Genomic DNA, 14,324 nt, shown 5'->3' on the forward strand with positions numbered 1-14,324 from the left:
CCATGTAAAGTTTATTATCGAGATAAAAACCCACTCGACATGAAGACAAATTGTCCTGAAGAAAAAGAGATGGCCCCTGTATTTCACAATTCCAGCATTTTAACCATAGTTTATAATACCCGGTGTAAAGTCTTGGGGTGATGTAGCACAGTAGTTACATCAATATTCGAGTGGATGCGCTGCTCTTGGCAAAGGGCATCAAATTTATGAGACCATGTTTATAGGCTCGTGGGACAAGTATAGCCTGGCCGTTCCTTTCTTTAATTCCGCCCGGTCTGACTTTATGGGTTTCCCGGACGTGCAAAAGATATACAACAAACGCCTTTCGGCTGGGCTCCCGTTCTATCCGCCCTTTTCTCCTTTAAATACCTTTAGACACCATAACTAGGCCACAATAATACTTAAGCTCGCTAACTGGAATCGATCGCCATTAAGGGTCTACTCCGAAAGATTTGCGGTAAAAGCTCGTTTTCCGAAACGAGCCCAGGAGCTATCGAAAGACACATTAAAGGGGCCCCATTTACCGAATATCTAAACATAAGGCTGCTATTTCACTTAAAACCAATTAGGGGTGGGACGCCAGATAAAAGCGGCTGATATTATTTGCTGGTAACGACACACTATTATATCCCTTCGCTTTAGCCCGAGATTCAGTGTTGCACCAATGCTAATGCATCAGGCTTAAGTTACCAGCTCCCGCACTACTCCAAAAATCATCCCTTGTAATACAAACATAATGGATCCTTTATAGTTTTCACAAAAGGAATCCTGAGTGCTTTATCCAGCTTAGCGCTATTGTGCTTATATTAAACACTTCAAATTTGCGTGTCGTTTCTATCCAAAGCCGTCGGATTATCAGGGATGGTTTTTTAGTGGAGTGAGTAGAGGGCCTGTCACTTTGTCAAAACCCTTCCGCGAAAGGGATTAAGCTTTATCGCCCGGAAAATTAGAAACATGTTTAGTAAGGCAGAGGCTCCGATGTCACAAATTTGAAAACGACGAAAACAAAATAAGAAACATCCCCCGACTATCTCTGTCCTTGTTCTCCTTTCAAGTGTCAACAAGGCCGGTCTTTATTAACATTGGTTCGTGCGCGACAGGTAAAAAGTAAACAAACACAAATAAAACATAACCTCAATAATCTAAATTCGCAATTTTACTCCTATAGCCTCCTTCAAAACAGGGCAATAGCAACCCAAAAATCAATAGTAAAACCTCAAAAGACATTAACAATGGATCCATTTCCCTCAACAACTCAAGAATCTCATATTAGACCTATAAATAAAGAAACGGTACACCGGATATGTTCAGGGCAAGTAGTGCTGAACCTCGCAGTTGCAATGAAAGAATTAGTGGAGAATGCCATAGACGCAGGAGCCTCCATCATTGATATCCAGCTTCGTGAATATGGGGCAGAAGCCTTGGAGGTGTCAGACAATGGCTGTGGTGTACACTCAGACAGTTTCCAAGCATTAACATTGAAGAATTATACCTCCAAGATACAAGAGTATGAAGATTTGGCGAATATTGGGACGTTGGGATTCAGAGGCGAAGCCCTAAGTTCTCTATGTGCGCTGGCCGATGTGCAGATTACCACTAGGCATGTGTCAGCTGAATTAGCTACTTTACTAAAGTATGACTATGGAGGCAATATAATCAGTCAGAAAAATACTGCAAGGCAACAAGGTACTACGGTAAGTCTTAAAAATTTGTTTTCAACCTTACCAGTAAGGAAAAAAGAGTTTGAGAAAAACTTAAAGAAAGAATTTACCAAGATGTGTAATTTACTATATGCCTATTGTTTACTGCCTAGTGGAGTTAGGTACTCCTGCATTAACACAACCAAAGGAGTCACAAGCACTGTTGTAAGCACTCAAGGGCTTAAAACTGTGAAAGAAAACATTATTAGTGTGTTCAGTATTAAACAACTGGCCTCGTTAATAGATGTAGTAGCTGTTGAACCTGATGAGCAAATTTGTCAAGAATATGGACTTGATTTAACCCTTGCCAAAGAACTTTCCTTTGAAATAAACTGCCTGATTTCGAGTGCAATTCATGGCAATGGTCGGAGCTCTACTGACAGACAGTTTTTTTACATCAACAACCGTCCTTGTGAGCCCTCTAAAGTAGCTAAACTTGTAAACAAAGTTTATAAAGAATTTAACACTAAACAATACCCTTTTGTATATCTCAATATAATTGCAAAGTGCTTAGTTGACGTGAACATAACTCCAGACAAAAGACAAGTCTTCATTGAGCAGGAAAAGTTGCTTTTGGCCACCATCAAAGCCTCCCTAATAGAAGCTTTCAAAGAATGTCCTTCAACTTTTAAAGTTACCACAAATAAGGGAATAAAACGTAACTTCTCTGATGGAGTAATTGCAAGCAAAAATATTTTTGAGACCTTCAATAAGAAGTCAAAATCTTATACTTCTTATGGGTTTAGTCAAGCTTCCTATGAGGATTTAGCAACCAGTGAGGCTGAGGCTGATAAGAATCTTAAAGAGCTTGTGGAAATTGCCTGCAAACTCACTAAAGACAAGGAGGATAATGGTCAAGTAAATGAGGAATTTAAAGTCTCTATTGACAGCCCTCAAAAGAGCTCTCAAAGAAAAGAGGTGCCCCTTCAGTTTAATGTTGAATCAACCACAAGCAACACATCATCAAGTTATTGCAACAATATTGTGAAATTTCGATCCAATATTGCCCCAGAAAGCAATGCTGCTGCAGAAGAGGAGCTCAACAGACACATTAAGAAAACTCAGTTCAAAGAAATGGAAATAATTGGGCAATTCAATTCAGGCTTCATAATAACAAAACTTCACAATGATCTCTTTATTATTGATCAACATGCCACTGATGAAAAATATAATTTTGAAAAACTCCAACAGGGCACTGTCTTGGAGACACAAAAACTTGTCACCCCAAAATTGCTGGAATTAACTGCAGCAGCTAGAAGCACCTTACTAGAACATGAACAAATCTTCAATCAAAGCGGTTTTAGTTTCAAAAAAGATCCGTTAGAGACCTCAATTTCTCTGACTTCAGTGCCAATAAGTGAAAAAATGGTTTTTGGAAAAGGGGACATAGATGAAATGATTTTTATGCTGCAGGAAGATTCAAGCTGCAGTCAAAGCTGCAAACCTTCGCGAATTAGGGCAATGCTGGCCTCGAAGGCTTGTAGGAAAAGCGTAATGATAGGGAAGGTTTTGTCACTTCGAGAGATGCGCAGAATTGTGGACCACATGGGAGAGATTGACCAGCCCTGGAATTGTCCTCATGGGCGACCTACTATGAGGCATCTACTAAATTTGAGTTTACTCACTGATAAGATTAATGGTAAATGATTTTTGATGGCTTGAAGGTTCTTATGAAATTTTTAAGATGACAATTTTAAGGGGTTTACTTTAACTATGCAAATTCATTTGAAATTTAGTATGAATTTCAAAGTTACATATTTATTTAATGTCATTGAGTTATTTTTACGTTAAAAATCTATTATTTTTATGAAATATCATTATTTTTAAATGAACAGTTATTTTGGTAGTTTTGACAATTTGCGCAGTTTTTTTATTTTGGGTTATTAAAAGTTCAAATTTTAGTTATTATTAAGACTAGTCCTCTTTATGTTTTAAAGTTATTAATTATGTTTATCACGAATATAAAATAACTGAAGTAAATATGAATTACTGAAAATAATCTTAAAATTTCACGAACCAGGACGACGGCGCCTCTACCGATGCAGTTAATAATTCGTGTTGAAAACTCATACTTATAAAGGTTAAGAGTAACTTATACAGATGGCGCCACTCCGGATTAACCAATCTTGTTTCATAATACAGACTCCAAAAAGATGAATTAATAAGGCCCAAAATGAATTCATTTTTTAGTTAAACGTTCATTTGGCTCATTAAAAACTTATATCTTATTTTTACCTGTGATTGGCAAATACATATTTCGAGGAGAAATTTGACCAATATAGAAAAATGAACAGTTTTTTTTCTGCTTATTGGAAAAATCTATTTTTCAATTATGGCATAAAGTCCACAATATTTAGGTCAACATTGCTATAAAAATAAACCTACTCTAAAGATCCCCGACAGGGTAAAGCTGCACAACGCACACTGTGGCTGCGCAACTCTCAAAATTAAACCCGTTATTAACATGTCGACATAATTTGATAGAAAACACAATTATCGCCGATTTATTCAGTTTTAGTGACTTCGTGATCCTTTGATTTTTTCTTCTTCTTTTTCTCCTTTTTCGTTACCTACATAACACAAAATACGTCATTAAACAACTCTTAAAAACTCCATAAACCCACCTCTCCTTCAGTGGTACTGTCTTCTAATTGACTCGCACTGGTCTGTTCCGACACCTCCGAGTCCCTCTTGTGCTTCTTTTTCTTGTGTTTTTTAGGACTTTCTTCAGCAGGCTCACCCTCAGTTTGACTGGTGTCCTCAGACTCTTGTTTATGCTTTTTTTTCTTATGTTTTGTTTTCAAGGAAGAGTCCGTTTCGGTTTCTATGGCATCTTGGGAAGTATCCAGAACGGAACTGCTGAGCTTTCGCTAAATCAATGTCATAAAAATACAGTAAAAAAAAGATAAAATTAGTCTTAAGAGCTCACCTTTTTACACTCATCGCCTACTGTTTGGCTATCGACGGCTTCTGTTTTTATATTTGCAGGTTTACTAAAAGAAAACCCATAAAAGCCGTCAAGCCATTTTTGATTTTTAACATTTAAAAACCCAACAATAAATAAATATTTAAAACTTACGCGGCAAGATCAACGTAACTATGTAACCAATCCTTTGGTGTGTTCTCATTGGGCCGTCCATATTTATCCAACTGTCCTTTGGCAATTAAGATCTTTTTCTGACTGGCTCTTTGCCCTAAGCCCCATTTTCGTGGATAAGTATCTCTCTCCATAATAACCCTTTTAATTTTTGCCACCACTCCATGATCACATGAAGCAATTGTGGCTGTAGTCATTTGGGCTAAAGCCAGAGCTATGGCTTCACCTTTTGTGGTTACAATGACTATTTCTTCATTTAGTTCTATGTTGTCATCATACCTCAAAATACCCGGAAGAAGAATTTTGGCCCCATAACAGACAGCATTTACCTAATTAAAAAAAACAAAAAATAAAACAATTTGGTAGTCATTTTATTGAAGATTACTCACTGAGCTGTCTTTCATGATGATTCTTTTATGCTTAATTAAGAGCCCTTCTAGAGGCTTAATAACCCTTCTCAAATAAGTCTCATCTTTATGGTTATCATAAAGCCACTGAGCATCTAAAATATCATGTAAAGTAGCTGGATCATCTAATTCATTCATAATTCCTGAGCGAACACGTCTAAGCTCCAACATTTGCCCGCCTAAACAACCCAATTTTCACCTAAGGATGACTGACTTTTAAATTAACTTACCAACTCCCAACACCAGTCCTAAATGCACACACATGGTACGAATATAAGAGCCTGCTTCGCATTTCACCCAAAACACACCTAAAATAGCAACCCATATAATTCTGTTCACAAATCCAAAATTGATTTTAACTGACCTAAATTCCTACTCTCATCATAATCACACAATAAGCTATCAAAAACAGTCCTAACCCGCAACTGACGTTTCACAGCAGATATTAAAGGAGGGCGCTGAAATAAGGCTCCTTTAAGCTTCTCCAAGCCCTGTTTGACTTTTTTCACACCCCCCTCTACAGGGGAGTGAAGTTTAAATACTGCAACATACTCCTTTCCTGTAGAATAAACATTTAAAATTTACTCAAAAAATTAATTAAAAATTACCAGCAGCTTGTTGAGATTTAACCAGACGAGTGGCCCTCTCTATGCATACAATCAGACACCCAGTTGTTTTTGGGTCAAGAGTGCCAGAATGACCTGTTTTCTCCACCCTCAGAATGCGCTTGATCCATGCAACTACCTCATGAGAGCTAGGATTGCTTGGTTTATCTAAATTTATATACCCAGATTTAATGTATTCAGATAATTCGCGCTTTAAGGGACTGGCACCAGCAGCTATTGGAGTGTAGTGATTAGTACGCACATTCATGCGATCAAAGTTCTAAAACCCAAATTAATTCTATAAGTAAGTATGAAAATTTGATCAAAACTTAGCTTACCTTGAGCAAGAGGGGCCATTGGGATGTGTCTAGTTGGGCCACTTTGTCCGAACTTTTCAGCTGAAAATCCTGCGTTTTCTGAATATCAGCTAGTTTTTCTGTCTTAGTTTTCTTCTTTTTCTTGTCGGAATCTGTGGGCAATTAGAACAATGGATTGAGAAAGGACCGGTAAAAAGTTTTAAAGGCAACTTTGGGTTACATAAAAGTAATTTACCTGTGATTTCCATTTTTTAGGGTTGCACGTGTACACGATTAGTAAGGTAAATACGCTACCGAAAAGTGAGGTTAGAAAGCGTCTGTTTAACGTTATACGCATGAACAAGGTCAAGACTGAGAAGGGAAGTACTTTGCGTTCGTAAAAGTAAAAATAAAAATTTACTGATTGATATACAATAGTCTCTGTATTTTAAAGAGAGAATGCATTTCACTGAATTATACGCAAATAACAAGGATCGATATAACCGGGATTATGTAGATAAGCTTAACAAACTGGCAAATTTTAGACATTAGAACAGCCACAGTCGCCATTTTTGTTTTTATTTTGTATATCAAACTTATAATGTTCCCTTTAGTTCAATGTTGAATAATAGAGTTTTTAATGAGTTTATAATATTATTTCCTTTGTGAAAATATCAGCAAAGTAAGCCTCTAATGCCATAGATTAAAAATTCGACCATGCAAGATAAAAAGGATGCTGAGAAGCTCCAAGAAATCATCGACAAATATAAAGTTGAGGTTAGAACTCTTCCCTGGATTTGTACAGTGATTGTTTTTTTTTTATTTCTATGTCCCCTTTCAGGAGCAGGAGGCTGAGGACTCTGAGTACGATGAGGCTGACTATGCAGACTTCGACTACAACCTTAATGATGAAGATCCTTTTGAGGTAAATATTCTAAAAGTAATTTAGTCAAATGTTTGATCTCTTTTGGCCCTGAATATGGCCCTTAAACTTTACTGTTACCCCCCCATTCATCAGGCAGACGATCAAGATATTCCCCAATACTCAAGAACAGATGTAACAAAACTAAACACATATGCCCCCTCAGAATACCTCACTCCCAGTGAGAAGGCTGTGATAGAGTCTTGTGAAAATGAGCAACTCAAACAGCTGCTTGTTCTCAATAGGTCTAAAAACATGCAACTTATGCAAATGTATAAGAGAGTAAAAGACTTGTTAATAGAGTGTTTGTCTGACATAACCAAACAGGAGGAGTATTGCAGAGCTATGGCCAATTGCAACAAGAAGGTTCATTTGATTATTATTGTCCTTTTGAAGCTACAAGAGCTTTTTTTGTAGTATCATCCAAAAGTTTGGAGGTTAGGTAGTCCATATTTCAAAACTGCAGACAACTTTCCTTGCCCTCCAAATGCTGACACATTGTGCAAAGTCAAAAAAGGAGAAGTCTTGTTTTATGACATGAACCTTTCAAATAAGTGGGTCCATAGGGACGTTATTCGGCTAATAAAAGGTTATATTTTCAGTTTTTGCGCTAAGGTTTTTTTCGGTAACTGTTTTTGCTACTAGGTGTTGCTTTTCATTATAAAATGGTGTTAACTACTGATATTAATAAGCAAATTAATAGTATTATGGCGAAGGATGAGGAAAGCATTACTGAAGAGGATAAAGCAAAGATTGAAGCCCTTGAAACAAAGCTAAAACATCTGGGGGAGACATATCCTGCATTAGGAAATGAGAGTGTTATTGATTGGGAAAGAATATCTAAGAACTTGTTCAAGGAAAGGTGAAATTTTTTCTCTAGATTTCATTTATAGAATTTTGAAAATTATGGAAATCTGAAACCATATAGGTATGTCTCAGATGACTGTGAAATTTATTGGCGCACTTATGTCCACCCTAACATAAACAAATCCTCATGGACTGCAGAGGAAAGTGAGAGACTCAAACAGTTGGTCCAGGAACACAATTTTCAAAACTGGGATCAGATTGCTTCAGCTTTAGGCACCAATCGCTCAGGTTTCATTGTGTGCAGTTACTATTTCAAGAAATTGCATCCTCCAATATTGCCGGGAAAGTTCACTCCTGAGGAAAATCGAAAATTAAGTGCTTTAGTTGAAAAATATAGAGAAGGTTCGTTTGTTTTTATGTTTTTTTGTTAGTACTGATTTAGGATTTTCTTGAAGGCGATTACATTCCTTGGACTCAAATAACACACCATTTTAAAGGTAGAGTTCGCTCTCAAGTCTTCCACCGCTATAAGTATTATTTGAGTATAGAAAATGATGATATTCACAAGAATAGATTTACTGAGGCAGAGGATGTTTTGCTGATGGTGTTAGTTGAGCGGTATGTTTTATTTGGCTCTATAATAAAAATTCCCCACTAAAGTTTTGTGAATAATTCAGGTTTGGGAGTAGATTCACAAAAATCAAGAAACATTTCCCTAATCGGTCAGTGCCTCAGCTGAAAGCACGGTACAACTCCAACCTCAGGAATGTTGTGAAAAAGGGTATTGCGTGACTCATAATCTTTGGTGAAGGTAGTTCTAACGGCATTTCTAAGGTTCTTTTACACTGAAAGAAGACCAGATCATCCTGTCCTTTGTGGAGAAACATGGCTTGAAGAGCTGGAATCAATTGGTGCCAGAGTTGAACCGATCCAGCTCACAAATTAGACAGAGATACAATACTCTTATGAAATTCCAAGCGACGAATCCAAGTGGTGATTTGGAGAACGCTCCACGCAGAAGATTTGCCGGCTTAGCGGGACAAAAAGAATTCGATTACTTACGGTAAATTAAAAATGTTTATGAAGAAATTTTTTTATGTTCAAATCAGGTACATGGTGGAGAAATTCAAAGATTGTGAAGTGATTCCAACGCTTCCTGACATCGAGCGAATGCTAGAAGTGAGTCCGAAACCAAAAGCGGAACCTCTTCAACGGAAGTCAGCAGTCAATGAGCGTTTAACTAGAGGTGTAAAGAGATCTCCAGAAGAAGCTATTCAGTGTGACAGTGACAGTGATGTTTCAGTGATGCCCAGTATAGCTATAGACGATCTCATCACTGATTATTTCAGTGGGTCTATGAAGATAAAGTTCGAGGAGGCTGATAGTTTAGCTGACTACGTAGAAACAGCCGCAGGTATTTTTCAGAACTCAGTACATTTTTAGTGGGTTAAAGAGATTTTTAGATGCGATTGGAAGTATATTAACAACCTTCCAAGCGGAGCTCCACATTCCCACGAAATTCCAGGAGGATCAGCGCCTGGACGGGATTGACGTGGCTATTTTAAGTGCCCTGGTCAGAAATACATCAGCGGTCAAAGACGAATATGTGGTTGGAGGGGAACGGGAAGGTGTGCACAGTTTAGTGCCCCCCAATCTCAACACGGTGGTGGGAATGCGCAGTTTATTGATCAAGAATCAGATCTACAAAAATAATTGCGTTAAAAGAGAGAAGCAGTCGGACGATTTTAGGCTTGTATATCAGCGGATTTGTTTGGGGGTGAAATAACTGTGTTTTTCTGCAGGAAAGACGAAATGGAGCGGCAGGTTTTATGGTGCATAAATAATCACATGGCGAGTCTTCCTGCAGATCAGCAGCAGCAGTTGCTCACAGAACGAAGTGTGTTCACCAAGAGATTCTTCGCAATGTTTAAATTACCAGCTATGCTTTCATTAGTAACACCGGCGCCAGCTCTTCTTGATCATTTGACAACTCGGCCAAAGGTAATAAATAAAACCATTACCTCATTTTAAGCTTGAAAAACAACAGTTTTTATGCAGGAACTACGGACATATCAAAAGAAGCCCAGAATAGACACAAATGACTGCAAACCGTCAATCAGTGAGCTGGCAGCTACAGTCAATGACGTTGACAATAATGTCAAACCAAAACTGACTATAGCTGAGCAGCTCAAGCGCAGAATCAACCAGACTTTAGAAGATCTGAAGCATTTTAAACCGGTCAAAAGACCGATCGGAGCATCCCCTGACCTAACTACACAGAAAAGTGTCGTTTGCGACGTCGAAATGAAAAAGTGTGAAAACCCTACAGTTGACTTAGAGAAAAGTGACAGTAAACTCACGACTTTCTTTCAACGAAAGAGAAGTAGAGTCAAAGAACCATCCCACTTGATATCTAACAGCTCTACGATGAATAAGCCCACAGTAGTGCTTCCAAAAAAGAGAATCGTCGAAGAGGAACCAGTGGATTTGCTCGTTAAAAAAGAGCCCAAAGTGACGCATCAAAAAAAGAAGGCATCTGCCAAGAGGATGGATATTAACATGACAAATATCAACTTGTCGAACAGCGATAATAACGTTAAAAACTCCATTTTGTCACCTAAGAAGGTCAAGAAACAAGGTAACTTTGACATGGCAAAAGGAGAGCTAGTATTGGGCAATGATGACTGTGATAGCGCGGTGATGACCACAGAGGATGACGTCAAAGACTTAAACATGCTAAATGCAGTCTTGAAGCAACGTTCCCTCAAAGGGGAAGAAGAGGAGGAAAATTTCGAATTTTAAGTTTTAGGGATTTATTTATTTTATTTATTTGTGACCTTGCAGCAAATGATACTTTAGTGAAAAATACATATTTTTGTTATTAAAAAAATGTGTTTTTTGCATCTGTTTTATAGGTTGACTATTAGTTATTTTTTCAGATTAGATTTCACTTGATTTTGATGAAAATAAGTCATAAAACCATAATCTTTTGATTCCATGTTTAATTCATATTTTTTACTGTGTGATGACATACAATGATTACTTAAAAAACTATTATTCCCTCCTAGATATACACACTTAAACTGTTTCTTTACACACAATATTTTCAAAGCCTAATACACGTTACTACGACACACAGATGATACTAGTGACAAGAATATTCTTATCATTGTTTCAATAACATTATTCGGACTCAAAACTAAGTTCTTAACTCGCAGACTGAGTGACTCAAATAATGAGAAACTGATGTTAAAAAGTCGAGATATGTATAAATTTGAGACACTCTCTTATTATAGTCTGTAAACCTAAAAATGGAGATTCTATAGAAAAGTAACATAGAAAATAATTAGTCTCAAAGCGGTAATTAGATCATAATCCTCTTTAAAATTAATCAACGGGCTCGCGCAAACCGGATCTATGGCTTCTATAACATGTAAATTCGAAAAAAAATTATGAAGTGTAAATATAAATTAGTTAAAAATTTCAGTTCATCCATTGCAATACCTTCAAAAACGAAATACAATGGAAAAATCATCAATGCATTTAAAGCAATGTCAAAGACATGTTTTAAATGCGACTAAATGCTATAATGATGGTGAGGGCAGCTGCCAGCAACGTCCAAAAGAGGATAGACCCTTCAAGTTGACTCCCACCAAGTCTCATTTTGTCCATAGCTTTTTTCCACAGGTCAGATTCCATCTCTTGTTTTCTGAAAGGAAGCAAATTTCTCGCCCTTAAGTAATCCTCTAAGGCTGGAGAGTCTTTAGAGTAGGGAGGGAAGTATTCCGTCACCCTCTCGCGTACCCACCATCCTGGCTGCGATCTTGATAAAAGACACAAATATATATTTTTTTTACCGGCAATCTTTGAACTCACCTATGCCCCCAAGAAGAGAATTTGTATTTATACAAAATTCCCCTGATGTACTTTGGAGATTTAGAACTGAAGGGCGAATGTCTTCGATCAATTAAACTCAACGCTTCAGGCCTGGAGGTCAGTAACCGATGGGTCAGTGATAACAGCCAAGGTTGCTTATCATACGTGCTTTGCGCAGCCCAATAGAACTGCCAATCCAATCTTGGGGAGTATGGAGCTGACAGGGAACGTTAAACCCCCCCCCCAAAACAATGCTCCAAGGCACTTACCAACAAAAGCCAAGGAATGATTAACATTTCCTGGTTTATAGAGGAAATTGAACTCTTTCCAGGGACCTTCTAGACTATCCGAACCCTCAAGGAGAATCTCTAGACGTCCCTCCACACCTGTGATCTTCGGGAATAGGTTGTATTGATTAACAATGCGCGCTTTGTGCAGACGGTTAAAAGTGACTTGTTGAAAAGGGTGTACTGATGAGTTGGTCTTTGGGTGCATGGACAATAATGTTGTCTAAATATTATTTGGGTTAAAAACAGGTTTCATAAGCCTGTGAAAGACTCACCGAACCGCCAAAGAAAATAAGCACTGCAAACATTGTGTAGACACCTGTAACTAAGAGCCCAATTGTGATACTTCCAGAGTAGTTGTTGTTATACAAAATTTGCTTGAGGCACAGCAGAATGGTGATTCCCAGGGTGATAAGGAGAAACAAGGCGACCCAAGGCAGGGCGCTTTCAACTAATAAGCTTAATTGAGTCTTGGTAAAGGCTACAAAAACAATAAACCTACTTATAATTATTTTATTAACTTATGCAAACACTTACAAATTTGCGCCTCTAAGATTCCCCCATTATAGTTCAACCCGTAGAGCTTAATGAGACCAAAAGTCACCAAGGCCCAGATCCCCACATTTACAATATTGTCCAAAACGTCCCATTTGGACATAGGCTTTTTTTTTGCATAGAAGAACTGGTCATCTAGTAGGGACAGCAGTAAAGTAACAATAAGGATATTTGAGAAGCCAAAATTGCCTGTGGCAACAATGCAGGTTTGAAGTAAGACCTGAGAAACAAAAACTCTTCATGGTTTCAACGTTATGTTCAGATACATTACCTCCAAATGGAATGCAGTAATCCGAGCTGACCTCACAGGTAAAAAGAACAAAAATGGAACAATTAGCTCACATAAATTTGCATAAACAGTGCTCAACCTTAAGATCCAGGTGGGCAAGTTTTGGGCATAAAATGATAAGGGATTAGGCAATGGCATAGTTTCAAAATAATGATTTAGAGCTGCAAATATACCACTTTCTCAATTCCTTTAATTAAAAATACTTTGAAATGCTAACCTGAGAGGGTCCACCACTTGGGACAACCACTTAGCAACTTTCCCAGACCTGAGGTGAAAAAAACCCTAAACAAGAGAAAACGGCAAAGCCAAATTCCTATCAGCTCTGTGGAAGGAACTTTGGTCTTCCTGCGCCCTGGCAGAAAGGGCGCTAGAAATATGACAATGAAGCCTGCTTCAAGGAGGAGTTCATCACTAAAATTTTTAACTTTTAGCACATACTGAAAATGAGCAAAGGAAAATTCATGAAAGGGCAAGATGGGAAAATTGAATAAAAGGACAAAGGATGAACCAAGAAGCAGGTTTTTGAGGTATTTTGGTGCTCATGCTTGATTTGAGGTTCAAAAATTCATCAGTGATATACTCCTTGAGAAAAACTTACAAATTATTTGACACAAAAGTCTGCCCAACCTGATACAAAGAGAAGTATAAAGACCACAATGCTGAAAATACTGGGACTATACAGAACTTCTGTGAGACAGTCCTGCAATTAGTATAAATTGAATTGCTAGGTTTTCAATATGATTAGCAGTTTTACCCTGTAAAGGCCAATAACATACCAAATAGAGCCAATATGTCTATGGCATCGCTAGTGCTCAAACCCACATAAGGGGCCAGCCACAATAAAGTGGGCTGATAATGAATTTTAGCAGATAATGTTTTGTGTTTACTGTTCTCCAGCACTGACCTGGCAGGTAAAATTCCATTATCGCCATATAGTCCTGGAAAGAAGCTTTATAGCATGAACTGTTACAGTAATAAATAGCATCATTATTAAAAATAAATACCCACAAATCTCTATGTGAATTTGTGATATGAAATTATCTATTTTAAAGCATTCAAATTATATAAATCGTTATAAATAGATTTTTCTCGATTCGTCATCTGCCGATCATATCGGATAATCGTGGCTTGATGACCAGGTACCAGCAAATAACGGTACCATCATGTATGATTTGTTTACGCTTACCTGGAGCCTGAATATACCATGATAAAAAGGCTGAAAGGTACACTATGCAAATGGCCCTAAGGAGCAGATTCCTAGTATATCGAACTGAGATAATTTCGTTCATTTTCCTCTCAGGAAAACACCAAGTTTCACGTTTTTAAATGAATTATCAATTTTAAACGAAAAATAAAGATCAAGAGTATGTAACACAAACCACGCTTCGCTGTTATAAGATTTAACCTTGACAGGAAATTAGTAGAGGGGATTTTACAATTGAGATTGATTGTTATCCTTTTCTACGGCATGTAAATGAAATGA

General features: G+C 37.6%; 4 protein-coding genes across 5 annotated transcripts; 2 read left to right on the top strand and 2 right to left on the bottom strand.

Annotated features, from left to right (window-relative positions):
* The first annotated feature begins 1,125 nt into the window (after window positions 1-1,125).
* Pms2 (mismatch repair endonuclease PMS2) lies at window positions 1,126-3,917 on the top strand. Its single transcript, XM_066299007.1, has one exon. The coding sequence runs from the start codon at window positions 1,233-1,235 to the stop codon at window positions 3,345-3,347; it is 2,115 nt and encodes a 704-aa protein (XP_066155104.1). The 5' UTR covers window positions 1,126-1,232; the 3' UTR covers window positions 3,348-3,917.
* Window positions 3,918-4,034: 117 nt separating this feature from the next.
* Window positions 4,035-6,499, bottom strand: Nop60B (dyskerin pseudouridine synthase 1 Nop60B). The gene is made up of 10 exons (XM_066299009.1): window positions 6,362-6,499; window positions 6,148-6,278; window positions 5,813-6,089; window positions 5,569-5,763; window positions 5,435-5,512; window positions 5,187-5,383; window positions 4,780-5,126; window positions 4,630-4,693; window positions 4,325-4,570; window positions 4,035-4,270 (listed from the first exon to the last, which is right to left on the bottom strand). The coding sequence occupies exons 1-10, from the start codon at window positions 6,372-6,374 to the stop codon at window positions 4,205-4,207; spliced, it is 1,614 nt and encodes a 537-aa protein (XP_066155106.1). The 5' UTR covers window positions 6,375-6,499; the 3' UTR covers window positions 4,035-4,204.
* A 171-nt stretch (window positions 6,500-6,670) lies between these two features.
* Window positions 6,671-10,741, top strand: Pbp95 (proximal sequence element A Pbp95). Of its 2 annotated transcripts, XM_066299006.1 has the most exons (14): window positions 6,671-6,882; window positions 6,947-7,030; window positions 7,124-7,393; window positions 7,445-7,616; window positions 7,673-7,889; window positions 7,956-8,236; window positions 8,290-8,452; window positions 8,512-8,615; window positions 8,669-8,897; window positions 8,944-9,080; window positions 9,138-9,248; window positions 9,298-9,583; window positions 9,637-9,835; window positions 9,893-10,741. In XM_066299006.1, the coding sequence occupies exons 1-14, from the start codon at window positions 6,823-6,825 to the stop codon at window positions 10,634-10,636; spliced, it is 3,057 nt and encodes a 1,018-aa protein (XP_066155103.1). In that variant the 5' UTR covers window positions 6,671-6,822; the 3' UTR covers window positions 10,637-10,741. The 2 variants fall into 2 exon arrangements, with proteins under 2 accessions (XP_066155103.1, XP_066155102.1); XM_066299005.1 differs by having other exon boundaries at window positions 6,672-6,882; window positions 8,944-9,248.
* A 77-nt stretch (window positions 10,742-10,818) lies between these two features.
* On the bottom strand, window positions 10,819-14,244 carry LOC136348287 (lipase maturation factor 2-like). The gene is made up of 10 exons (XM_066299008.1): window positions 14,028-14,244; window positions 13,596-13,779; window positions 13,440-13,541; window positions 13,059-13,252; window positions 12,824-13,002; window positions 12,535-12,772; window positions 12,273-12,478; window positions 11,980-12,220; window positions 11,711-11,927; window positions 10,819-11,657 (listed from the first exon to the last, which is right to left on the bottom strand). Exons 1-10 carry the CDS (start codon window positions 14,128-14,130, stop codon window positions 11,402-11,404), a joined length of 1,920 nt encoding a protein of 639 aa, XP_066155105.1. The 5' UTR covers window positions 14,131-14,244; the 3' UTR covers window positions 10,819-11,401.
* Between the last annotated feature and the right edge of the window lie 80 nt (window positions 14,245-14,324).

Source organism: Euwallacea fornicatus, chromosome 32, assembly GCF_040115645.1.
Source record: "Euwallacea fornicatus isolate EFF26 chromosome 32, ASM4011564v1, whole genome shotgun sequence".
NCBI lineage: Eukaryota > Metazoa > Arthropoda > Insecta > Coleoptera > Curculionidae > Euwallacea > Euwallacea fornicatus.